Source organism: Hylobates moloch, unplaced genomic scaffold, assembly GCF_009828535.3.
Source record: "Hylobates moloch isolate HMO894 unplaced genomic scaffold, HMol_V3 SCAFFOLD_9, whole genome shotgun sequence".
NCBI lineage: Eukaryota > Metazoa > Chordata > Mammalia > Primates > Hylobatidae > Hylobates > Hylobates moloch.
The window spans coordinates 52,410,491-52,438,042 of NW_026652284.1; the positions used below are offsets into that span (position 1 = coordinate 52,410,491).

The 27,552-nt window shown below is 39.6% G+C and overlaps 1 protein-coding gene across 6 annotated transcripts in view; it reads right to left on the minus strand.

The window, feature by feature from the left end:
- SPIDR (scaffold protein involved in DNA repair) overlaps positions 1-27,552 on the minus strand; it is a 527,842-nt gene that overhangs the window by 484,710 nt on the left and 15,580 nt on the right. For 4 of the 6 annotated variants that reach the window (XM_032759828.2, XM_032759824.2, XM_032759829.2 and 1 more), the window contains exons 2-5: positions 18,591-18,746; positions 14,355-14,421; positions 6,163-6,342; positions 3,337-3,500 (exon numbers count right to left, since the gene is read on the minus strand). In XM_032759828.2, coding sequence (XP_032615719.1) covers positions 3,337-3,500; positions 6,163-6,342; positions 14,355-14,421; positions 18,591-18,746 — 567 coding nt within the window. The remainder of the gene's footprint in view (positions 1-3,336; positions 3,501-6,162; positions 6,343-14,354; positions 14,422-18,590; positions 18,747-27,552) is intronic. The other 2 variants (XM_058443690.1, XM_058443691.1) reach the window with 2 other exon arrangements.

The window sequence follows — 27,552 nt, forward strand, 5'->3', positions numbered from 1 at the left end:
GTCTGGGCAAAGATTTCTTAAATATTACCCTAAAAGCACTGACAACAAAAGCAAAAACATATGAGACTGCATCTAACTAAAAAGATTATACACAGCAAAGGAAACAATAGAGCAAAAGATGTGCCATGGATTGAGAGAAAATATCTACAAACTATATATCTGATAAGGGACTAATATCTAAAATAGATAAAGAACTCAAACAACTCAATAGCAAGAAAACAAAGAACCCAATTTAAAAATGTGCAGAGGACCTAGACATTGCTCAAAAGATGTACAAATGGCCAACAGATACATATTAAAATGCTCATCATCACCACTCACCAGGGAAATGCAGATTAAAGCCACAATGAGGTATCACCTCACACCCATTAGAAAGACTATTATCAAAAAGATGAAAGATAACAAGTGTTGGTGAGCGTGTAGCAAAAAGGGAACTTGTACATTGTTGCTGGGAATGTAAATTAACACAGCTATTATGGAGAATAGTATGAAGGTCTCTGAAAAAAATAAAAATAGAACTACCATATAATCTAGTAATCCCACTTCTGGGCCAAACGATTGAAATCAGTATGCTAAAAGAAATCTCCATTCCCATGTTAATTGCAGTGCTATTCACAATAGCTAAGATTTGGAAGCAATCTAGGTGTCTAGATGAATGCATAAAGTAAATGTAGTATATATACACAATGGAATACTATCCAGTCTTAATAAAGAAGGAAATTCTATCATCTGCGACATGAATGAACCTGGAGGACATTACGTTAACTCAGATAAGCCAGGCACACAAAGACAAATACAGCATGATCTTACTTACATGCGGAATCTAAAAACGTAGAACTCACAGAATTGGGGTAGAATGTTGGTTACCAGAGGCTGGGAGAGAAAAGTGGATGGAGAAAGGGAAGATGCTGACTAGAGGATACAAAATTTCATTTAGACCAAAGGAATATGCTTTAGTAATCTAATACACAGAATGATGACTATAATAGTGCATTGTATTTTACAATTTTTTAAAATTTATAGGCACGCAAAAAAGCAGAAAAATACAACCCATAAGGAGGAGAAATAGACACAGAAATGACACAGATAGATTTACCAAAACAGTCATTAAAAACAGCTATTATAAATATACTCTATATGTTCAAAATATAGAAGAAAATATGTCATGTTAAGAAAAGACATGGACAATATAAAAAGACTTAAACTTCTAGAAATGAAAAATACAATGTCAGAGATGACCAATACACTGGATAGTATTAGCTGCAGAATATACTGAAGAATTTTTAAAAAGTTATTAAACTAGAAGATGTAGCAACAGAAACCACCCAAAATGAAATGAAAGGGAAAAAAACAATGACAGCAAAAATGAGACATGATGCAACATTAAGCAGCCTAATTAATATACATGTAATTGGAGTCACAGGAAGAAACGAAAAGGGGAGTCAGAAAAAAAATTAAGAAGTCAAAGCCAAAAACTTACCAAATGTGATGAAAACTACAAACTCACATATATGCAGAAAAGAGTTAACATAGTTGGCCTAAAGTAGCTATCCTTAGAAAACCCTGCTTGCAAAGCTGGTCGTTGCCTAGCTTCTGAAAACAGATTTCAGGAGAATCTTCATCATTCCATAAATAATAAATAATGGTGGGTCACTGTGCCTAAACTGTGCAAACGATATGGTTTATGCTGAACACCTATTTTCTTTCTGAAGTCTGGAATTTGGGTAGATTCTAGGGCGAGGGTGCCTGTGTTACCAGCCCCTAATACAAACCCTGGGCACTGAGTCTCTAATGAGTTCTCTGGTACATAACACTTCACACATGTCGTCTAAACATTTTGCTGGAAGAATTAAGCATATACTGTGTGACTCCACTGGGAGAGGACTCGTGGAAGACTGCTGATTTAAATTTGTATCTTTTTGCCCAGCCATGGTGGCTGACACGTGCAATTCCAGCACTTTGGGAGACCAAGGTGGATGGATCCCTTGAACACAAGGGTTCGAGACCAGCCTGGGGAAAGATGGCAAACCCCCTTTCTACAAAAAATACAACAATTAGCCAGACGTGGTGGCACATGCCTGTAGGACCAGCTACTCTGGAGGCTGAGGTGAGAGGATCACTTGAGCCCAGGAGATCAAGGCTACAGTGAGCTATGATCGTACCATTGCGCTCTAACCTGGGTGACACAGCCAGACCCTGTCTCTAAATAAATAAATAAAAATAGATTTGTATCCTTTCAGTGTAATAAACGATGGCCACGAGTATGACTATATGCTAAGTCCTGTGTATCCTCCTAGTCAACTGCTGAACCTGGCGGTGGTCTTGGGGAATCCCCAAAACACCACAGATTCCAAAGGCTTGACAAACACCAACTGAAAAATCATACCAAGGCATATCACAATCAAATTGCATAAAACCAGTAATAAAGAGAAAAATCTTAAAAGGTCAAGAATGAGAATAGCTTCAAGCTTATTGACAGCAACTTGAGCTAAGATAATGAAGCAATGCCTTCAAAACTTTGAAGGAAAATTATTTCCAACCTAAAAATTCTATACAAATTTTCAATCACACATCAAAATAGGACAAAAGCATCTTCTGACATGCCAAATAATTACTCAGGAAGTTATGCTAAGATGTGTTCAATCAAAACAGAGTGAAAACCAAGAAAGAGGAAAACATGAAATCCTGGATAAAGGAGCTCAATACAGGAGAGAGGTTAACAAATTCCCAGAATGAGAGCAAAGTCTGGGTGACAATGTACGCGAAAGGAGAGAGGACACTGAGTTCAAACTGGAGCAGCTAGGAGGTTGTGGGAGAGTTCTCCAAAAAAATGAAACTCACAGAATGCCTGCTGTCTGAAAATCTTAACAAGAGAGCTAGGTAATGGTGAAAAAGTATTTTTTTCATCAATAAGTAAAACTAGAACAAAAGCCAAAATAATTATTAAGTCTAGGGAAAGCAAATAGTTGCAAAGGATAATAATTAATATTTCCCTTGGCTATCAATATTATTTATTCACTATTGTGTAAATGCTGAATATAATCTAACCAAACTTTGATATATCTGCACCGGGAGAATAGTAGGATAAAAAACGTTCAGTGGGCAGTGAGGGTGGGAAGTGAATGAGAAGTGAGATCAATATTTATCCATGTTGAGAAGTACAGCACAAGCATGTTATTTAGAGATAAGTGAGTAAAGAACAAAAGAATCCCCTAAGAGTCAAAAGTGGTTGTTCTTGAGGAAGGACAGGAAAACAAAAACAAAAACAAAAACAAGACAACTGTGATTAGCAAATGTTATAAAGTGAATAAAAGTTTTGAAATACTTCATTCTTACCTTGGGAAGTTCAGATAGCTTCTCATCACTTGTCAAAGACTGATTACTTGCGCAAGAAGCACAGTCTGAGATTTCCACAGCACCCTTGTCATCTTCAAATTCATTACAGTCACTAGCCTCTGCCCTGTCACTGTCAATCTCCCAGTCGATAAACTGTAATTCATCTAAAAAACACAATTTTTAACTTGCTTAATTATCTCCTTAATCTTTCACTTTTAAATCTCTTTTATTCTTAGTAGTTAATATATCCATGTCACTCAATAATGTTAAAAAATATATTTAGGGCCAGGCACAATAGCTCATGCCTGTAATCCTAGCACTTTGGGAGGCCAGAGTGGGCGGAATGCCAAAACTCACGAGTTCAAGACCAGCCTGGCCAACAAGATGAAATGCTGTCTCTATTAAAAATACAAAAAATTAGCTGGACATGGTGGCACACACCTATAGTCCCAGCTACTCAGGTGGCTGAGGCACCAGAATCGCTTGAACCCAAGAGGTGGAGGTTGCAGTGAGCTGAGATCTTTCCACTGAACTCCAGCCTGGGCAACAGAACAAGACTCTGTCTCAAAAAAATTTAAGACAGTGAAAAGTATATTTCTACTCTTATCTCAAATCACTGTTTCTCCCAAATCTTATCCCAACCCCAATTTTAAGTTAACTACTTTTATTAAGGCGTTTCTGTATCCTTGTAGAGTTTCTCCAGCATGTTTAAGCAAATAAACTATGTATTGTTATTTTTTTTCTCCTTTCTTACACAGCTAGACTTTTTCACTAAACATGATTAAGAGGATGTAGTAGGATCACTTGAACCCAGGAGTTTGAAACTGCAGTGAGCTATGATCCACTGCACTCCAGCCTGGGTGACAAGAGCATGACCTCATCTCTTTAAAAAAAACAGCCACTATAATGATCATAACAGACCGAAGGTCAGACCACCACTGAGAGAAGCAGATGCATAATGGCAACTGCTTCCCACATTAACATCAAATTTAGTCCACGGAAGCCAGGCAGGGGAACACATTAGAGATTTTCCAGGTTGCTGAACCTTCTCAACAGGAAGCCAGGGAGAGACAAGGGAAAAACACAAGTGCCCTCAGAGCTGCTGCCGGTATCACACATCTGTGCAGCACTCATTTTCTTTCATTCACTTCTTCATTCATTCACTCCTTCATTCATTAGACAAAGCAAGTGCCTAAAAAGAGCCCATCACACCATTTGAGATACTCACAATATGAAATAAATACAATAGAGAAAACAGCACCATTCCTAACCTGAAGTAGCCCACAGATTAATACATATTGCAATGTGATGCATGCTATGAAATAACTGGGGCTTTCGTCACAAAACTTTTGTGGTCACAAAACATTTAAAAAGCAGGAAGACTGCTACTATTACACTTAAATTTGCATTTTACAGATGAGGAAATTGGGTCTCTAATAATTTAAGAGATTTTCCAAAAGTTACAAAATCTTTTAGACAATTGGTAAAAACCAAATGGAAGGGAGGCTGGGCACGACAGCTCACATGTGTAATCCCAGCACTTTGGGAGGCACAAACCATACTATTTACCCATTTTTATAAACTTTGTATTCTGAAATGTATGAAGATAAACCAAGTAACAATAAATTTCATTTAATATGGTTGAATTAATAATAGAACTGCTATCAGCTTATATATAATCTTAAAATACCACTTCACCTGGTAACTACTAAAATGTCAATGGTATTAATAGTTACCAAAATGACATACAAAGTGGTCAAAAGAATTTAACTACCCTCCCGAGAAGCTGTCTGTACAAACCGAACCCTAGGTAACTAACATGAACTGTCAAGAGTTAGAACTCATAAGTTTACTTTGAAAACATTAAGACATTTAAATACTCTATAGATGAGTTGTATATTTTAAAAATTCTAAAAGGACATGATTTCCATAATTCAACATCTGTGGTTATCAACTAGGGGTGATTTTTGTCCTTCGTGGGACCCTTGACAACATCTAGAGACATCTTTGGTAATCATCACTGTGGCTGGGATTCTACCGTGACCCAGCAGGTAAAGGCAAGGGACACAGCAGAATATCCTACAGGCATAGGAAGGTGCTGCTCCCCATGACAAAGAATCATCTGGCCCAAAATGTCAAGAGTGTCAAGGATGAGAAACTCTGCTTTCAATTGTCTAAAACATGACACAATATAAAACGCCATCTGAATAGAAATTTGTCAGTATGTTACACCTCTACCACACACTGGTTGTCACAGTATTTACTGAACAGGTTGGGAAGAAGGCAGTGTAGGTGTGGCACTGTGTAGAAGTTGAAAGAACTGGCTACGGAACAAAGAGACCTAAAACGGAATCCCAATCCATTCTCATCAGTCCAAGCTTAAGTTGTTAACTGTAAAAATAGTATCTGTAATACCTATCTCTTAGAGTTGTTTTGAGAAATATTAAACAAGAAAATGCTTCTGAAGTGTTTAGCATAGAGGGTGGGACTCATTAAATCCTATTAGAAAGGAATTTAATTTTCATTCTATGGGACAAATGCCTAAAGGTGCAGTTGCTGGGCTATATGGTAATTGCATGTTTAGTCTTTAAGAAACCGCCAGACTGTTTTCCAGAGTGGCTGTACCATTTTATCACACACCTGCAATGTAGTGGTGATCCAGTTTCTCCACAACCTCACCAGCATTTTGTATTGTCGCTATTTTTTATTGTGCCATTCTGATAGTTGGAATGTTAATGATAAATACTAGAAAAGAATGTAAGTTTCTTCCAATATTAAATCCAATATCTAACAGAAACTGGATTTCTAACAAAATTATCAATTTACCTTCACTAGTCCCATCTTCTGGACACAAAATGTTCCTGTTACAGAATCTGTCTATTCTAGAGCAATGTCCATTATCTCTCTGTAATTTAGAAAGTATCTTATCTTCATCCGACAAATCACTTCCACTGGAACTCCATGTTATGTCTGTAAGCCCACTGGTGTTTTTAGATGTGGTGGTTTCTGTTGAAGAAAAAGAAAGCACATAAATATGATCTCCTTATATGGTCATTTATCAGAATACAATTTTATGCATGCAATTTTTCCAAAGTCACAAATACACAAAACTCTGTGATAGGAAAAGCAATGTCTACATCAAATCTTCCTACCTAAAGTTCTATGTACAATCTCACTAACATTCTCTGAGTTCAAAACCAAGTTCCAAGAAGAAAAAGAAGTAGAACTGGTTAAGTTATACAAAAAAAGGAAAGTGACTACAGCACAAAAGAAAACCGGAAAAATAACTTGAAATAACATTTATAGAAGTATAACTTCCTGGGGTATTTGATGAAAACAAAAAATTGTTTAAAATGCAAAACACAAAGTCAAAACTTACGAGTAACAGGAATGTTCCTGTGTGCTTCCTTTGCTATGCTAAGAGCTCTGGGAGCAGGGTGCTTAAAAAACACTTAAGACCAAACCTTGTATTTAATTGAACTTTTTATTTTGAGATAATATTAGATTCATATATACTTGTAAGAAATAAGATAAAACTCTTGTATCCTTCACCCAGTCCCTCCAACAGTAATATCTTGCAAAACTGTAGTACAACACAACCAGGATACTGACACTGATCCAGTCAAGATACAGATCAATTCTATCACTACAGGATGCCTTGTACTACCTTTTTATAGCTACACCATCTCCTGGCCCCATACCAATCCCTGAACTCCGTCAACCACTACTCAGTTTTGCATTTCTGTAATTTTGTCATTTTAAAAATATTATGTAATCGAGACCAGCCTGGCCAACATGGTGAAACCCTGTCTCTACTAAAAATACAAAAAATTAGCCAGGCATGGTTGCAGGCGCCTGTAATCCCAGCTACTCAGGGAGGCTGAGGCAGGAGAATCACTTGAATCCAGGAGGCAGAGGTTGCAGTGAGCCGAGATCAAGCCACCGCATTCCAGCCTGGGCAACAAGAGTGAAACTCCATCTCACACACACACAAAAAAAGGTTATATAAATAAAATCACTATGTAACCTTTTAGGATTGGCTTTTTTCACTCAGAATAATTTCCTAGATATTCATCTAAGTTGTGTGTATCAACATTTATTTTCTTTTTATTACTGAATAGTACACCATGGTACTATGCACCATAGTCTGTTTAATCATTCACCTACTGAAGGACACCTGTGTTGTTTCTAGTTTGGGGCTATTATGAACAAGGCTGCTTATGAACATCTGTGTACAAGATGTTATGTGAATTTAATTTTCATTCTCTGGGACAAATGCCTAATGGTGCAGTTGCTGGGTTATATGGTAATTGCATGTTTAGTCTTTAAGAAACTGCCAGACTGTTCTCCAGAGTGGCTGTACCATTTTACTACACACCTACAATGTAGTGGTGATCCAGTCTCTCCACAATCTCACCAGCATTTTGTATTGTCACTATTTTTTATTGTAGCCATTCTGATAGGTGCAAAACCTAGACAGAATGGGGCTATTTCATCTTGGCAGAATCAAAAGTCAACAGCAAACTTCTCTGATATTGGTCAGAAAAGGAATATATACCTAATAAAAATCAATTATTCTGTTTATATTCATAATTGTAAATATAATGCTAAAACATATATATGTACATATATACACATATATCTTATCCTATGCAGTACGGTATTTGATATATTTCAAAGCGCATTTTAATACACTATGAAATTAAGAGATTAGATATTTATAAAATTCATGTTTTACAAAAAATAAACCTAGGCTTCATTAAATACATATTTACAGAACCCCTCTGATACAGTAAACCATGAGGAAACAAAAAAAACTCCAGCCTAGGCAACACAATGAGACCCAATCTCTACAAAAAGTTAAAAAATTAGCTGGGCATAGTGGTGCATGCCTGTAGTCCCAGCTACTTGGGAGTCTGAAGCAGGAGGACAAGTTTAAGAGCAAATGTTTGAGGCTGCAGTGAGCTATGATTGCACCACATCACTCCACCCCGAGTGACAAAGATCCCATCTCTAAAAAAGAAAAGAAAAGAAAACTCCTTCCCACAAGGAATATGTGTGGTCTGGAAGGAAACACTAATCATGAAAAAAACTAACAATATACCAGATGTATGTCATGAAATAACGGTGGCACAAAAAAACGGTATGTTCCACTTTGCATTGATCAGGAAAAGAGGATTCACTGACAAGATGATGTCTGAAAAAATAGTACTTACAAAGGCACAAAAACATGGAATAGTCAACATTTACTGAACACTTACTACTTTGTGCCACAAACATCTAGAATTACTGAAGTGGCCTATTGTTCATGTCACAAAAGGAAAAATAAACTATTCAGAACATTCTAAGATTCTATATCTATCTAAATAGCTAATAAAATAAACTGAGTACTTGCAAAAGACATTATCAATCTCCATCATTATTATGCATCTGAAAAATAAGTCAAGAAGGAAGTTATCAGCAGGGAGCGGTGGCTCACGCCTGTAATCCCAGACTTCAGGAAGCTGAGGCAGGTGATCACGAGGTCAGAAGTTCAAGACCAGCCTGGCCAAGATGGTGAAACCCCATCTCTACTAAAAATACAAAAAATTAGCCAGGCATGGTTGTGGGCACCTGTAATCCCAGCTACTCGGGAGACTGAGGCAGAGAATTGCTTGAACCCAGGAGGCGGAGGTTGCAGTGAGCAGAGATCACGCCACTGTACTCTAGCCTAGGTGACACAGTGAGACATCATCTCGAAAAAAAAAAAAAAGAAGGAAGTTATCACTATTTGCAGATTATAAAATGAATTCATGGAAAAGTCAAGAAACCAACTGGAAAATTACTACCGTTAATAAGAAAGTCCAATAAAGGTGGCAAGGTACAAACTACAATACAGAAATCAAATTCAAAGCAGTAGCAACAACCAATAAAATACCTACAAGAAACTTAAGTGTTGCGGGAAGTCAGGGACCCCGAACGGAGGGACCAGCCGGAGCCACGGCAGAGAAGCACAAATTGTGAAGATTTCATTTTAATATGGACATATATCAGTTCCCAAAATTAATACTTTTACAATTTCTTTACTTCAATCTCTGAAGTGAAGATTTCATTTTAATATGGACCTTCATCACTCCCCAAATAATACTTTTATAATTTCTTATGCCTGTCTTTAATCTCTTAATCCTGTTTTCTTCGTAAACTGAGAATGTACGTCACCTCAGGACCACTATTGTGTTAAACTGTACAAAATGATTGTAAAACGTGTGTTTGAACAATATGAAATCAGTGCACCTTGAAAAAGAACACAATAACAGCAATTTACAGGGAACAAGGGAAGACAACCATAGGTCTGATGGCCTGCGGGGTCGGGCAGAATACAGCCATATTTTTCTTCTTGCAGAGAGCCTATAAACGGACGTGCAAGTAGGGAAGATATTGCTAAATTCTTTTCCCAGCAAGGAATATTAATAATTAATACCCTGGGGAAGGAATGCATTCCTGGGGGGAGGTCTATAAACGGCCACTCTGGGAGTGTCTGTCTTATGCGGTTGAGGTAAGAACTGAAATACACCCTGGTCTCCTGCAGTACCCTCAGGCTTATTAGGGTGGGGAAAAAAAAATCCACCATGGTGAATTTGAGGTCAGACCAGTTCTCTGCTCTTGAACCCTGTTTTCTGTTGTTTAAGATGTTTATCATGACAATACGTGCACAGCTGAACACAGACCCTTATCAAGGAGTTTTTGATTTCGCCCTTTGCCTTATGATCTTTGCTTTGCCCTTTGCGTTGTGATCTTTATTGGCCTCAGAAGCATGTGATCTTTGTTCTCCTTTTTGCCCTTTGAAGCATGTGATCTTTGTGACCTACTCCCTGTTCGTACACCCCCTCCCCTTTTGAAGTCCTTAATAAAAACCTGCTGGTTTTGTGGCTCAGGTGGGCATCACGGTCCTACTGATATGTGATGTCACCCCTGGAGGCCCAGCTGTAAAATTCCTCTCCTTTTACTCTTTTTATTTCTCAGCCGGCCGACACTTAGGGAAAATAGAAAGAACCTACATTGAAATATTGTGGGCGGGTTCCCCCAATACTTAAGAGACATGTAAAACCAAAGTATATGTTTTTAAAAGACTTCAAAAGAACATAAAAGAACAAACAGAAAGACATATAGTAAGATTTTGGATGATCTGATCAGAAAAAAATGACCTCTCACTGCCTTGAGGCTGAGCATCTTTTCATAGATTTGAAAATCATTTGGCATATATACACCATGGAATACTATGCAGCCATAAAAAATGGTGAGTTCATGTCCTTTGTAGGGACATGGATGAAACTGGAAAACATCATTCTCAGTAAACTATCGCAAGGACAAAAAACCAAACACCACATGTTCTCACTCATAGGTGGGAATTGAACAATGAGAACTCATGGACACAGGAAGGGGAACATCACACTCCGGGGACTGTTGTGGGGTGAGGGGAGGGGGGAGGGACAGCATTAGTAGATATACCTAATGCTAAATGACGAGTTAATGGGTGCAGGAAATCAACATGGCACATGGATACATATGTAACAAACCTGCACATTGTGCACATGTACCCTAAAACCTAAAGTATAATAAAAAAACAAAAAAACAGAAAATCATTTATATTTCCTTTTTTGAAAGCAGTTCCTCCATAATCATTATTTTTGCAATAGTTATCTTTTTCCCCCTAGATTAGTTCTGATGGTTCTTTATTAGAAAGATCAGCCTTGGTCTGTGACATGAGCCACAATATTTTCCCTGGTTTTTCTGAATTTTAAATTTTGTGTATGTACGTGTAATTTTTTGTAGGAGATGTGGCCTTGCTATGTCGCCCAGGATGGACTGCAGCAGCTGTATGCAGGCATGATCACAGCACACGGCAGCCTCAAACTCCTGGGCTCAAGTGATCTTCCTGCCACAGCCTCCCAAGTAACTGGGACTATAGACGTATGCCACCCTACCAGACTTACATATGTAATTTTGGCCATGCTGTTTTTCCCTTTATGTTTAGTTGAATTTACCAGCTTTATTCGTACAGTTTCTATGTTATGAGTCATTCATTGGAAAGGACTTCCCAAGTGTAATGCCTTTTGTCAGCCAGCAGCTGTGGTGCCTGAGGCACACCCAGGCAGTTGAGCTTCTGAGTCCATGTTGTTAAACATTATGCATAGCTCCCAAGTCAGAGACCTGCAGTTGCTTTCACCATTAGTTTAGTGTGAGTATCTAAGAAAATATGTAACTGTCTGGTGCTTCTGTACCATCTAATTTAAAAGACAGGATAATCATTAGTTACGTCATTCAAAACCTCACAGACCAAGACTCTAGATTTATAAACCCATGAATTATAGGCACCTGACTGCACAACTAGATAGTTAAAATCACTACCAGGAATTGATTAGTAACTCATTTTACTTGCTGTAAAGAGGGTGTCCTTGATATCAAGGCTCATTCCAATGGAACCGTAGGATAAATATTAGCCAGATTGAACATTTCTGGGTGCCCACTGTGTGCTAAGCACTGTCCTAGCACCTGGTGTTAGGAGCTGAACTGCCCCCCCCCCACCAAAATTCATATGTTGAAGTCCTAACCTTCTGTACCTCAGAATGTGACTTTATTTGAAGACAGGGTCTTCAAAGAGGTAATCGAATTCAAATAAGGTCATTAGGGTGGGCCTTAATCGAAGATGACTGAAATCCTTATAAGGGGAAATCTGGACACAAAGATAGACATGCACAGAGAAGACAATGTGAAGAGACCTGGGGAAGAGAGAGAGGAAGAAGGCAGTCATCTACAAGCCAAGGAGAGAGGTCTAGAACAGATTCTTCCCCCACAGCCCTCAGAAGGAACCAACCCTGCCGACAGCTTCATTTTGGAGCTCTGGCCTACAGAACTGTGAGACAGTCGGTTTCTGCTGATTAAGCCACCCAGTTTGTAGTACTAGTTCAGCAGGGATATAAAGATGAGATGGGGTCTGCCCTTAAGAAGCCAGTGGTCCAGTGGGGAAACAGGCAGGTCAAGAAATAATAATAGTAGTTAGCAATTTTTTATTAGCTGGTTAATTTTAGTTTTCTCCTTTTCTCATTACTGCCAAATGCTATAATATTCAAAGTTCAAGTTAATTTTGGTTTCTAAACCTTTATAATATGTGGGGGAGAAAAGTGTTTTTCTTTAAACAGATATGGCTTGAATCTTTTCTGGAGATTTTAAACACGTATAAGTAAATTCAACTTTGAAAAAGAAATATTAAAGAAGTTGTTACCTTGTATTTCATAACAAAAATTTATTTTTGGATGATTTTTCCCATGCCAGTATTTATTTGACCCATACTCGTGTACTTTCTACTCTACAGGATGATCAATATATTCTGAAAGGTTAAAAGACCTTGTATGAATGTATAGTTACTTTATTTATAACATATGCAGCTTTGTTAAGGTAAAAAACCATTGTTAATAACTTAATAAAGGCTTGCTATTTGTAGTGGGGATTGATAGAAAAACAGACTCGAGGAATTTTGTAGAAATGGTTCATTTTTAACAAGTTCATTTAAACTGGTTCATTTAAACTAATACTGAAGTATTAGTTTAAGACATCCTATTAACAAAAATTCCAAGATAAAAATTCTATACTACATTTTGGGTGAGGAGGTAGTATTTTTATGACAGCTGGGAAGCAGAGTGAGGAACATGCTTTTGTAATGTGTGCCTAAGGTCAGAGGCTTGTCTCTGCCAACAGCTTCTGCAATTCTATCAGAAGGTTACAGAATTTAAAAGATGTATACTAGTTTATTTCAAAAAACAACACTTTATAAATTTTAAAGAAACATTTTAGCAAATTTTATTTTTCATTTGCATAGAACCTCTTCTGTCTCACTGAAATAGTAACATGGTTTAGAATGTCACAGATAGTTCACTCTGTAGAACTCTGAATAGGCTTTCACACACAGCTCCTTCTGTCATCAGACATATGAGCAACTGCTGTCATCAATCAAGTACCTACTAAAGCACCTTTAATTAGGCATTTAATCTATTTTTAGCTCACTTAATATTCATGATAACCCAATGATTATACCTATTCTCCAGATACAAAACAGACTGCGAATGTTTAGCTTACTTTTCAAAGATTAGAGAGCCAGGACACAGCAAGATCCCGGAAGTCACAAGCCCTCACTCTTCCTACACACCCACAGCGGGGCTGACTGCCTATGGCGGCACAACCAGCGGCCTACCTGATATCCACCCCCTCTTCATTACTAATAACCCCAGTTTTCTTTAGCAGCAACATACCTATCTAAAAATCCTTAATTTCACTTAAGTATCTTTAGCGGAGGTGACCGTTTGTAACAGGTTCTAGTCGAAGGTAGAGGTACTGGGAAGGGCATTCCTTCCCAAAGGAAAGGCAAAGCTGACTTGGCGAAAATCCTCAGCACCTACACTCCTCCAAGAATTCAGCCTGTGGAATTCACTCAACACCTCCTGACCATGAGAACAAATTCCACACTCAGGCTACAGAATTCAGAAACAATCTAGCCCTGTGGATGTCCTGCTGCAGGAGACAAATTCAACCTCATTTATCCAAATACTCTAGTGTTTGAACAGAGTTTTCTACTACTTATTGAAAGTTCCCCAATTCATCAAGAAAGAATTTCAGAGCCTGAAGCAGTATAGTTCTTATGGCATAGGTCACATTTCTTTCCCAAATCAGATTAAAAGCAAACAAACAAAACCCTGGAGCTATGAGCATGAGCTAACCTACTGGGCTCTGTGATAAAAATGAACTCAGGAAGGACACACAAAAAATGTTAGTTATCTGTAGGCAGGCAGGAGAAATGGGGTAGATGGTGACAGCGATGACAAAGTTCTCAAAAATATCTTTTTACCTTATCTTGACGTTTTTTAACTATGAATATAGTCTACCCAAACCACATAACTTTTTTAAAAAAGCAAATTTTTAAAATAATCACAGAAGGATTTATTAGTCTTATATCTTCTCTGTCAAGAAATCAACAAAATAGTTACCTTGCTTGGGTCTAGGGGATAATTCAAGGTGCTTTTCTGTAATCGTCTTCTCTTCAGCTGTTAATGACTGCAGGCAAAATAATAATCATGGAATTTATGTGACAAATGCTAAAAAAAAACTTTTATAAAATATTCAAAATCTTAAAGTACATTCTCCTTAACATATTCTTGTGATTTCCTTTACCAATTCACCAATTTGAGTATTCCCAAAGCATGTACTCCTTGTATATTTATAAATTCATTCTATTTTTCCAGAATCTAAAAAGATCTGACTGACCAAAATGTTTCACATTAACATTCAACGTAATACCTGCTCATACATATGACTCCGACTGCCTATGAGGTACTCATTACTACTCATACCCAAATTATCTTGAGTTTGTAATAGTATTACTCTGTAAGTTACCACAAACACAAAAATTATCCAGAATATCTCATTGCCAAAAGATTCTGAATATAAAGGCATACCTTGTTTTACTGTGCTTCATAGATAAAGCATTTTTTTACAAATTGAAAATTTCTGGCAATCCTGTGTCAAGCAATTCTGTGCGCCATTTTTCCAACAGCATCTGCTCACCTATAAACTTGTGTCTCTGTGTCATATTTTGGTAATTATCCCAAGATTTCAAACTTTACCATTATTATTAAATCTGCTATGATGGTCTGTGATCAGTAATCTCTGGTATTACTACTGTAACTGATTTAGGGTGCCGCAATCAAAACCAATATAAGAGAGCAAAATTAATAAATGCTGTGTGTGTTCTGACTGCTCCACCAACCAGCTGTTCCTCCATCTCTTGCCTTCTCCTTAGGCCTCCTATTCTCTGCAACACAACAATATTAAAATTAAGTCAATTTAATAACCTTACAATGGCCTCAAAGTGCTCAAGCAAAGGAAGAGCTGAATGTCTCACACCTTAAATCAAAAGCTGGAAATGGCTGGGCACAGTGGCTCACACCTGTAATCCCAGCACTTTGGGAGGCCAACGCGAGTAAATCACCTGAGGTCAGGAGTTCGAGACCAGCCTGACCAACATGGTGAAACCCCGTCTCTACTAAAAATACAAAAATTAGCTGGGCGTGGTGGCAGGCATCTGTAATCCCAGCTACTCAGGAGGCTGAGGCAGGAGAATCACCTGAACCTGGGAGGTAGAGGTTGCAGTGAGCCAAGATCGCACCATTGCACTCCACCCCAAGCGACAGAGAGAGGCTCCGTCTCAAAAAAAAAAAAAAAAAAAAGAAAGAAAGAAAAAGAAAAAAGAACCTGGAAATGATTAAGCTTAGGTAGGAAGGGAAGGCATGACAAAAACTAAGATAACTAATGCTAAATGACGAGTTAATGGGTGCAGAAAAACAACATGGCACATGGACACATATGTAACAAACCTGCACATTGTGCACATGTACCCTAAAACCTACAGTTTAATAATAATTAAAAAAAAGAGAGAAAAAAAAAAAACTAAGATAGGCTAAAAGCTAGACCTCTCGAACCAAACCATTAAGCCAGTTGTGAATACAAAGGAAAGCTCTTGAACGAAACTGAAAGTGCTACTCCAGTGAATACACAAATGATAAGAAAGTTAAACAGCATTATTGCTAATACAAAGTTTTAGCAATCTGGATAGAAAATTGAATCAGCTATAACATTCCCTTAAGCCAGAGCAGAATCAAGAGCAAGGTCCTAACTCTCTTCAATTCTGTGAAGGCTGAGAGAGGTGAAGAAGCTGGAGAAGAAAAGTCTGAAGCTAGCAGAGGTCGGTTCATGAAGTTGAAGAAACAAATCATCTCCATAACATAAAAGTACAAGGTAATGCAGCAAGTGATCCAGAAGATCTAGTTAAGATCATTGATGAAGGTAGCTACACTAAACAACAGATTTTCAATATAGATGAAAGAGCCTTATATTAGAAGATGATGCCATTTAAGACTTCCGTAGCTAGAGAGAAGTCAATGCTTGGCATGAAAGCTTCACCAAGAACAGACTGATACTCATATTAGGGGCTAATGCAGCTGGTAACATTAAGTTGAAGCCAATGCTCATGTATCATTCTGAAAATCCTAGCGCCCTTATGATAAATCTACTCTGCCTGTGCTCTATAAATGTTATAACAAAGCCTGGATGACAGCACATCTCTTTACAGCATTCTTTACTGTAATACTTTAAGCCCACTGTTGAGACCTGCTCAGAAGAAAAAGATTTCTTTCAAACTATTACTGCTGATTGACAATGCACCTGGTCACCCAAGAGCTATGATGGAGAAGTACAAGGAGATTAATGTTGTTTTCATGCCTGCTAACACCACTTCCATTCTGCAGCCTGTGGATCATGGGGTGATTCTGACTTTCAAATCTTATTATTTCAGAAATACATGTCATATGGCTGTAGCTGCCACAGATAGTGACTCCTCTGATGGATCTGTGCAAAGCAAATTGAAAACTTTCAGAAAAATATTCACCATTCTATGTGCCATTAAGAACATTCATGATTCATGACAGAAGGTCAAAATACAGCATTAACAGGAGTTTGGAAGAAGTTGATTCCAACCCTTGTGTATGACTGAGGGGTTCAAGACTTCAGCAGAAAAACTGATGTGATAGAAACAGCAAGAGAACTAGAATTAGAAGTAGAACCTGAAGACTGAATTGCTGCAATCTCCTAAGAGTTGAATGGATGAAGAGTTACTTCTTATGGATGAACAAATAAAGTAGTTTCTGGAGATAAAGTAGTATCTGGAGATAAATGCTGGTGAAAATGCTGTGAACATTGTTGAAGTGATAACAAGGAATTTAGAATATCCTATAAACTTAGTTGATAAAGCAGTGTCAGGCTTTGGAAGGATTGAGTCCAATTTTGAAAGAAGTTCTATTACAGGTCAAATGTTATCAGCATCACACGCTGCTCAGTAATCTTTCACGAAAGGAATCATAAATAGATGTGGTAAACTCCACTTTTGCCTTATTTTAGGAAACTGCCACAGCCACCCCAATCTTCAACCACCAACCACCTGATCAGTCAGCAGCCATCAGCATCAAGGCAAGACTCTCCCCCAGCGAAATGATTACACCTTGGTGAAGGCTCCTATGATTGTTAGCATTTTTTTAAGCAATAAAGTATTTTTAAATTAAGTTATATACATTGTTTTTTTAGACATAATACTATTGCACTTAACAGACTACATTATAATATAAACACAACTTTTATAGGCACTGGGAAACCAAAGAATTCATGTGATCACTTTATTGCAATATTCACTTTATTGTGTTGGTCCTGAACCAAACCTGCAATATCTCCAGAGTATGCCTCCAGAGTAAACACACATTTCTTGTGAAGAGTGGTATGCTCAATGGTTTCATCTTCTGAGAACATTCTTGGTAAATATCCTTCATTTACAAGCAAAGTAGAAAGGTTCTGCATAGATTAAAGAGGTACAGCTGTGAGCTGGGCATAGGGGCTCACACCTGTAATCCCAGCACTCTGGGAGGCGGAGGTGGGAGGATCACTTGCAGCTAGGGGTTAGAGACCAGCCTAGGCAACATAGCAAGACCCTGTCTCTACAGAAAGTTTTTAAAAAACTAGCCAGGCAGCTGGGCACAGTGGCTCACGCATGTAATCCCAGCACTTTGGAGGCCAAGGTGGGTGGATTACCTGAGGTCAGGAGTTCCAAACCAGCCTGGCCAACATGGTGACACTCAGTCTCTACAAAAAATACAAAAATCAGCCGAGTGTGGTGGCACGCACCTGTAATCCCAGCTATTCGAGAGGCTGAGGCAGGAGAATTGCTTGAACCCGGGAGGTGGAGGTTGCAGTGAGCCAACATAGCCCCACTGCACTCCAGCCTAGGTGACAAAGTGAGACTCCGTCTCCAAAAAAAAAAAAAAAAACAAAATTACCCAGGCATGGTGGCACATACCTGTAGTCCCAGCTATTTGACACGCTGAGGCAAGATAGCCTGAGCCCAGGAGTTCAAGGGTTCAAGGATGCCATGAGCTATGATTGCACTACTGTACTCCAGCCTGGGCAACAAAGTGAGACTCTGTCTCCAAAAAAAAAGGTGAATACTAACTTAATAACTTGCCACGATTATTACAGGAATGAAAGGGAAGAAAAGGAGTGTACCAGTTACAGTCTCCTGAAAGAATAAGAAAGGGAATCACAATGAAATGTAATTACAATGTTCTGAACACTCAGGATTTCCTCTTTGGCATTCAGGGAAAACAATTCTACAGATACTTTACCGGAGTCCCAGAAGTGTCCTGAAACCCTTCTCCACACCTGAGCCATGCTTCAGAGAGAGAGGCAGCTGCCCCTGCTGTCCTGAGACCTGCTCTTCTGACCTGCAGTGGTCTTTCTCCTGGAAAGGATGGGCATTCTATATTCCAACTCCTTTTTCTCTGTGGAGATGATTATTAAAAGAAAAATCGAAACAAAAAAACAAAATCAACTTCATTAAATAGACATTAAGTTCACAATTGACAATCTGAAAACCTAGAAGTGGCATCAGTAAAGGCATAGTTTTTGAATGTCTCTAATCTTCACATAAAGAGCAACTGGGCAGCAAAGCCAAAAACATAGAAATACAATTAATCAGCAAACTCCAAACACAAGTGGGTAAAGACAAACCACCAACCCTCCGAAGTCCAGCATGGTAGCAGTATCTGAGGGGAAAGAAGCCAAGGAAAGTAAGAGAGTCAAGGAGGCCCTGAGAACCTAGACATCAGTGCTCACTAGGAAGCAGAGCAGGCGACAGATCTGAGAACAGTATCTGATAGAACTGAGAACAGCGCCTGAAACTAGGTGAGAGCAGGGGCTCTACCATAAGAAGATGTGAAGAGACGAGAGCAGCCTGGGCCACCTCAAACTGGTCACCCTGGCCTCCCTTCTGGACCCGTCACTGAGAAAGTGCTGGAAGTGGAATCCACTCAGCAGCACAGGGGTGGCAGACACACAGAAAAGGTCCACATGAGCAGAGTCAGGGAGAATCTACAAGACAAATACACAAGTGGCCATATTTTTACAAGCCATATGAAAACAACACAAGGTATAAAAGCTATGCTGGGCCGGGTGCCATGGCTCACACCTGTAATCCCAACACTTTGGGAGGCCAAGGCAGGAGGATTCCATGAGCCCAGGGGTTCAAGACCAGCCTGGGCAACACAGCAAGACTCCATCTCTAAAAAAAAAAACTTTTTAGTGAGCTGGGCATGGTGGCACACGACTGTAGTTCCAGCTACTCAGGAGGCTGAACCAGGAGGATCGCTTGAGCCCAGGAGTTTGAGGTTGCAGTGAGCTATGATTGCACCACTGCACTTCAACCCGGGCAACACAGTGAGAGTCCACGTCCTTAAAAAAAGAAAAAGAAAAGAAAAGCTATCCTGAATCCTGCCTCTTTCCATCATTTCAGAAGACAGAGACATAAAAATAAGCAACGGGAAGGTATAAAAGCTAAATCTCGTAAAATTATTATTAGGGAAAAACAAAAATTAGCTGGGCGTGGTGGCATGCACCTGTAGTCCTAGATACTCAGGAAGCGGAGGCAGGACAATCGCTTGAACCCGGGAGGCAGAGGATGCAACGAGCCGAGAGCCTGCCACTGCACTCCAGCCTGGCGACAGAGCAAGACTCTATCTCAAAAAAAAAGAGAGAGAGAGAGAGAGAGAGAGAGAGAGAGAGATGAGGCCTTTGGAGGTGACTAGAACATGAAACCAGAGCCCCCACAAATGTGATTACTGTCCTTACGAAAAATTAGTCAGCAGCCTAGGCAACATCATGAGACCCCATGTCTACAAATTTTTTTTGTTTGTTTTTTTAGAATTAGCCAGGCATGGTGGCACGCGCCAGTAGTTCCAGCTACTTGGGAGGCTGTGGTAGGAGGATTGCTTGAGCCCAGGAGGTCAAGGCTGCAGTGAGCCATTATTGCACCACTGCATTCCAACCTGGGTGACAGAGCAAGATCCTGTCTTTGAAAAAAAAAAAAAAATAGCTGGGTGTGGTGGCATGTGCCTATAGTCCCAGCTACTTAAGAGGCTGGGGTGGGAGGATCACTTGAGCCTGGAAGGTCAAGGCTGCATCACTGATTGTGCCACTGCATTCCAGCCTGTGAGATCCTATCTCCAAAAACAAAAAGCAAAAAACTACAATGATATGCCACTTCACACCCATCAGAATGGCTATTATTAAAAAAAAAAAAAAAAAAATGACAAGCACTGCCAAGGACGTGTAGCAATTATGATTTTTGTGCATTGCTGGTGGAAAAGTAAAATGTTGCAGTTGTTAAAAATTATTTGGTAGAGCCTCAAAAGTTAAACACAGCTGGGCATGGTGGCTCATGCCTGTAATCCCAGCACTTTGGGAGGCCAAGGCGGGCGAATCACGAGGTCAGGAGTTAAGACCAGCCTGACCAACATGGTGAAAACCCATCTCTACCAAAAATGCAAAAAATTAGCCAGGAATGGTGGCGTGTGCCTGTAGTCCCAGCTACTCGGGAGGCTGAGGCAGGAGAATTGCTTGAACCCAGGAGGCGGAGGTTGCAGTGAGCCAAATTTGAGCCACTTGCACTCCAGCCTGGGTGACAAGGCAAGACTCTGTCTCAAAAAAAAAAAAAAGTTAAACACAGGGTAGGGCACAATGGGTCAGACCTGTAATCCCAGCACTTTAGGAGACCAAGGCAGGAGGACTACTTGAGCCCAGGAGTTCAAGACCAGCCTGGGAAACACAGCAAGTCCCTACAAAAAATAAATTAGCAGGGGTGGGAATTTTCATCTGTGGTCCCAGCTACTCAGGAGCCTGACGCGAGACAACCGCTTGAGCACAGGAGTTTGAGGCTGCAGTAAGCTATAATCATGCCACAGCTCTGAAGCCTGAGCAACACAGCAAGACTGTCTAACGTAACATAAAACATAATGTAACGTAACGTAACGTAACGTAACATAACATAAGTTAAAATAAAATAAAATAAAATAAAACAACCATGATCTAGCAATGCCACTGCTTGGTATATACCCAAAACTCAAACAGGGCCAGGCGCAGTGGCTCACGCCTGTAATCCCAGCACTTTGGGAGGCCAAGGTGGGCAGATCACGAGGTCAGGATATAGAGACCATCCTGGCTAACATGGTGAAAACCTGTCTCTACTAAAAATACAAAAAATTAGCTGGGCATGGTGGCGGGCGCCTGTAGTCCCAGTTACTCGGGAGGCTGAGGCAGGAGAACTGCTTGAACCCAGGAGGCAGAGCTTGCGGTGAGCCGAGATCGCGCCACTGCACTCCAACCTGGGTGACAGAGCGAGACTCCTTATAAAAAAAAAAAAAAAAAAAAGAACACTCAGATACTTGTATACCAATGTTCATAGCAGTAATATTCACAATAGCCAAAAGGTGGAAAGAACACAAATGTCCATCAATGAATAACTAAACAAAATGTGGAACATATAATATTAATTCAGCCTTAAAAAGGAATGAATTTCTGATACATGTTACAACATGGTTGAATCTCGAAAACATTATGCTCAGTAAAATAAGCCAGATACAAAAGGGCAAACATTATATGAGGTCAATCAGAATTGACCCATATTATGAAACAAATTCACAAAGACAGAAAGTAGAATGGCTGCTAGGGGATGGGGAGGGAAGAATGAGGAGTCATAGTTTAATGAGTACTGAATTTCCATTTTGATGATGAAAAGGTTCTGAAGATGGATGGTGGTGATGGTTGAAAAACGATGCTATCTTTGTTTTGGGAGCTGTAACAAAATACCATAAACAGAGTGGCACAGAAACAAAGGAAATTTCTCATAGTTCTAGAGGCTGTGAAGTTTAAGATTAAGGCATCAGATTCAGTGTCCAGTGAGAGTCTGCTTCCTGGTTCACTGATGGTTTCCTGGATCTTCTCACTACATCTCCATGGGACAGAAGGAAGAAGAGAATCTCTAGGTAGTTTTTTTTTTTTTTTTTAAGGGCACTAATCTCATTCACAAGGGTACCCTCATGACCTAATCTTTTCCCAAAGGCCCCAACTCTAAATATCACCACATAGGGAAGGAGGTTTTAACATCTGAATACTGGAGAGAGAGAAACATTCAATCTACAGCAAATATGAATGTATTTAATACCATAGGACTACACACCTAAAAATGGTTAAAACAGTAAATTTCACAGCATATATATTATATATCTCAAAATTTTTGAAAAATGCAATCCAGGGAACATGCACATCAGAATCAGGGATGCTATTACAGATACCTTGGTACCCAAATCACAAGTTAGAATTTTGAGAGAGGCAAGGCTCAGGAATCTGCATTTTGACAACCATCTCTGCTGATTCTTATTCCACAAATGTTTGAGACCACTGTTAAGCATGTTGGATTAGAATTCAATCTGTAGGCCGGGCGCAGTGGCTCACACCTGTAATCCCAGCACTTTGGGAGGCTGAGGCGGGCAGATCACAAGGTCAGGAGATCGAGACCATCCTGGCTAACACGGTGAAACCCCGTCTCTACTAAAAATACAAAAAAAAAAAAAAAAATTTGCTGGGCTTGGTGGCGGGCGCCTGTAGTTCCAGCTACCTGGTAGGCCGAAGCAGGAGAATGGCGGGAACCCGGAAAGCGGAGCTTGCAGTGAGCGGAGATCACGCCACTGCACTCCAGCCTGAGCGACAGAGCGAGACTCCCTCTCAAAAAAAAATAAATAAATAAATAATAAATAAATAAATAAAATAAAAATAAAGAATTCAATCTGTAACAGGTAAATTAAACACAAAATTTAGATCCTCAGGATCTAATTCAAAACCACAAGCTTCTCTGTGCACGCTTGAAATTTTTTATTGGAGTATATAATGTTGGGTAAAACAGTAAAAATATCACAAACTTTGGTAAGTTTAAAAAAAAAAAAAAAAGGCTGCCCAGGCACGATGGCTCACACCTGTAATCCCAGCACTCTGGGAGGCCAAGTCGGGCAGATCACCTGAGATCGGGAGTTCGAGACCAGCCTGACCAACATGGAGAAACCCTGTCTCTACTAAAAATACAAAATTAGCCAGGCATGGTGGCGCATGCCTGTAATCCCAGCTACTCGGGAGGCTGAGGCAGGAGAATCGCTTGAACCTGGGAGGCAGCGGCTGCAGTGAGCCAAGATCGTGCCATTGCACTCCAGCCTGGGAAACAAGAGTGAAACTCTGTCTCAAAAAAAAGGCTGAGGAAGAAACTCATAATGCCTTACATTCCAGTAGTTTGAAGCTGTAAAAAGGAAATCCTGAACAGAAGAACAGGGTGCTGACCATGAGACATAGCAATCAGGATTCCAATCCCCTCCACTTTAACCAGTTCCATCACTAAGTCCACCATTCAGTCATGTTCAAGTCTCTAACACTAAACACCATAAAAATCTCTCCCTCACCTTGACGCCATCTAGCTTGCTCACTCCCTTCTCCAGCAGCCTTATACATAGTTATCCACTTGAATATCTTATTTATTTTTCCAACCATTGCGAATTCTTTACTAGCCTTTCCATCAAAATTGTTTTCCCTTTGGTTTTTTCTTTAGTTTTTTATTTTGTTTCCCCTTGGTTACTGTATTTGTCCACATTATAGACGTACAAGTATATTTGTTACCTACATTTTATTAATGTGTAAATGACAAAGAACTGAACATGAAATTCAATACACTGGTTTGAAATAAGGAAGATCTTACAGAGTAATGTACAAAGAGAAATATTTTCAAGATCTTGGTAAAAGTACATAAAAACTCAGGCACAAAGTAGGTTTTGCTTTTTTCTATAAATAAACTAGCACTTGGACAGACAATATTGTATTCTGCTTTTCTTTGGTCAGAGCACTTAACAAGTACAGAATATAATCTAGAGCTATACAAACTGGACAGGTAACTTTCAAATAAATTATTCATGTGCGTATAAATATTTACAGAAATTACACCTTTTTTTTTTTTTTTTTTTTTTTTGAGATGGAGTCTCGCTCTGTCACCCAGGCTGGAGGGCAGTGGCGCGATCTCGGCTCACTGCAAGCTCCGCTTCCCGGGTTCACGCCATTCTCCTGCCTCAGCCTCTCCGAGTAGCTGGGACTACAGGCGCCTGCCACCACACCCGGCTAATTTTTTGTATTTTTAGTAGAGACAGGGTTTCACTGTGGTCTCGATCTCCTGACCTCGTGATCCGCCCGCCTCAGCCTCCCAAAGTGCTGGGATTACAAGCGTGAGCCACCGCGCCCAGCCAGAAATTACACCTTCTTTATTTATTCTCTTAACATTATAACAGGCAAGGCATGGTGGCTCATGCCTGTAACCCCAGCACTTTGGGAGGCCAAGGCAGGCAGATCACTTGAGCCCCGGAGTTTGAGACCAGCCTGGGGAACATGGCAAAACTCCATCTGTTCAAAAAAGAAATACAAAAATTAGCCAGGCATGGTGGCATGTTCCTGTAGTCCCAGCTACTCAGGGGGCTGAGGCAAGAGGATTGCTTGAGCACAAGAGACCCAGGCTGCAGTGAGCTGCAATCGTACCACTGCACTCCAGCCGGTGCAACAGAAATAAGTTCCAGTCTCAAACAAACAGAAAACAACAACAAAAACAAAAAACACACACACAGAAAATTTAAAAAAATAAATAAATAGAAAAAAGTCATCATGGTCTATTCGTCCACATTCCAATAATATTTACTAAATACAAAATTATGTATGGGGCACCCAGCTACCAACGTGACATAACTATTTTAATGTTTTCCTACCCTATTTGAGTCTTCTGATTAGACATTATCTTCCAGTTATTAAAATAGACAGTGTTGTATTCTGCTCCTTTTGTTTATTTAAAATAATAAAATATTTTCTTTATACAGAGGTTCCACTCATTGTAAGAATGGAAACTAAAACAAAAATATATGCAAAGCCAATGGAAATCTTATTTACACATAAGAATGCATACTCTGCTTTTGATTTTATCAGAATGGAAAATATTATTCTTACCTATTTTTCAAACAACACATCCATGTAAAACTAATGACATTAAATTTTAAAAATAATAATGCACAAATTTTTAAATATATATAAGCATTCGTATAAAAATGGGCAGGAAACAGATCCAAATGCTTACATTATCAAAATGCTTATGTTATGCTGATTATAGGTTTTATAGGTTTATGGGGGATATTTACTTTCTTCTTCTTCTTTTTTTTTTTTTTTTTTTGAGACTGAGTCTCGCTCTGTCACCCAGGCTATAGTGCAGTGGCGCAATCTGGGCTCACTACAAGCTCTGCCTCCCAAGTTCATACCATTCTCCTGCCTCAGCCTCCCGAGTAGCTGGGACTACAGGCGCCCGCCACCACAACCGGCTAATTTTTTGTATTTTTAGTAGAGATGGGGTTTCACCATGTTAGCCAGGATGGTCTCTATCTCCTGACCTCGTGATCCGCCCGCCTCAGCCTCCCAAAGTGCTGGGATTACAGGTGTGAGCCACCGCGCCGGGCCTATGGGGGATATTTTCTATTGTAGTCTTTATTTTCTAGCAGCTCCACAATAGCTGTGTATTATTTTTATGATTAGTAATGAGAACAATTGTTTAAAATTGTTCTAGGCCGGGCGCGGTGGCTCACGCCTGTAATCCCAGCACTTTGGGAGGCTGAGGTGGGTGGATCACAGAGTCAGGAGTTCAAGGCCAGCCTGGCCAAGATGGTGAAAACCCGTCTCTACTAAAAATACAAAAATTAGCCGGGTGTGGTCGCGGCGCCTGTAATCACAGCTACTCAGGAGGCTGAGGCAGAAAACTGCTTGAACCTGGGAGTCAGAGGTTGCAGTGAGCCAAAATCGCGCAACTGGACTCCAGCATGGGTGATAGAGCGAGACTCCATCTAAAAAAAAAAAAAAATTCTGAGGAAAACTGAATTCCAATCTAGACTTCTATTCCCGGCCAAACTATCAATGAAGGGGAAAAAATAAAGATATTTTTAAAACATGCAGGAACTTTACAATTTTACTTCTCGTGATTCCTTTATTAGGAAGATACTGGAGAATGTATCTCAACGAGAAGGAAAGAAGACATCTTGTCTGACAAGTAATGAGCATAGAATTTAAAAATTTAAGTACAGGGAGATGGAGAACAATGCAAAGGAAAATATGTAGCAATTATTTACTCTTGTGCAACTAAAATGTTCCTCATGAACTTTAAAAATAAATCATAATCAGTGATTGAAGAAAAAATTGTAAAATCATTTGACACTCGATATGGTATTTTAAATAGGGAAGGTAAAGATACCGTGCTATAACATGAAATATATCTGGTCATTATCCCAGGTTCCTGTCACAGAACTCCTACAACTCTTGGAATTTCCTAAGTGATAGGAATATCTTTTGTTATTTATAAAGAATCCCTTTGATAACTCCTAAGCTTACCCTACGGAGGTTACTTAGGGTGGGGCCCCTAGATAACTTCAGAATGGGGTCACTTAGCAAGAGGGCCAAGTGATCAGAGGATTAGTGGGTTGGTATTATCAGCACCACTCAGTGACCTCTGGGAAAGGGGGAAGCTGGAGATCAAGCTTTATAAAAACACTTTAACAGCCAGAACCATGGCTTACTCCTTTAATCCCAACACTTAGGGAGGTCGAGGGTGGAGGATCTCTTGAGCCTGAATTTGAGACCAGCCTGTGCAACATAGCAAGACCTCATTTCTACAAAAAAATACAAAAATCAGCCAGATGTGGTGGCATGAACCTGTGGTCCCAGCTGCTCAGGAGGCTGAGGTAGGAGGATAACCTGAGCCTGGGAGGTCGAAGCTGCAGTAAGTCAAGTTCAAGCCACTGCACTCCAGCCTGGGTGACAGAGCAAGACTGTATTTCAAAAAAAACAAATGAACAATTAAAAAAAAAAAAACTCTTTAACAAGATTCAATGAGCTTCTCAGTTGGCTAAACATACAGAGGTACTGGGAGGGTGGTTCGCCCAGAGAGGGCATGGAAGCTTCAAGCACGCCACCTGCCCTCAACCTGTTCATGTCTTACTCTATCCATCTCTTCATCTGGCTGTTCATGTGCTTCTATTGAATTCCTTTATAATGTCCATGTCTTGCTCTATTCATCTCTTCATCTGGTTGTTCATCTGCTTCTATTGAATACCTTTATAATAAATCAGTAAAGGTAAGTATTTCCCTTACTTATGTGAGCCAACATAGCAAATTAATTGAACCTAAGGAGGAAGGTTTGGG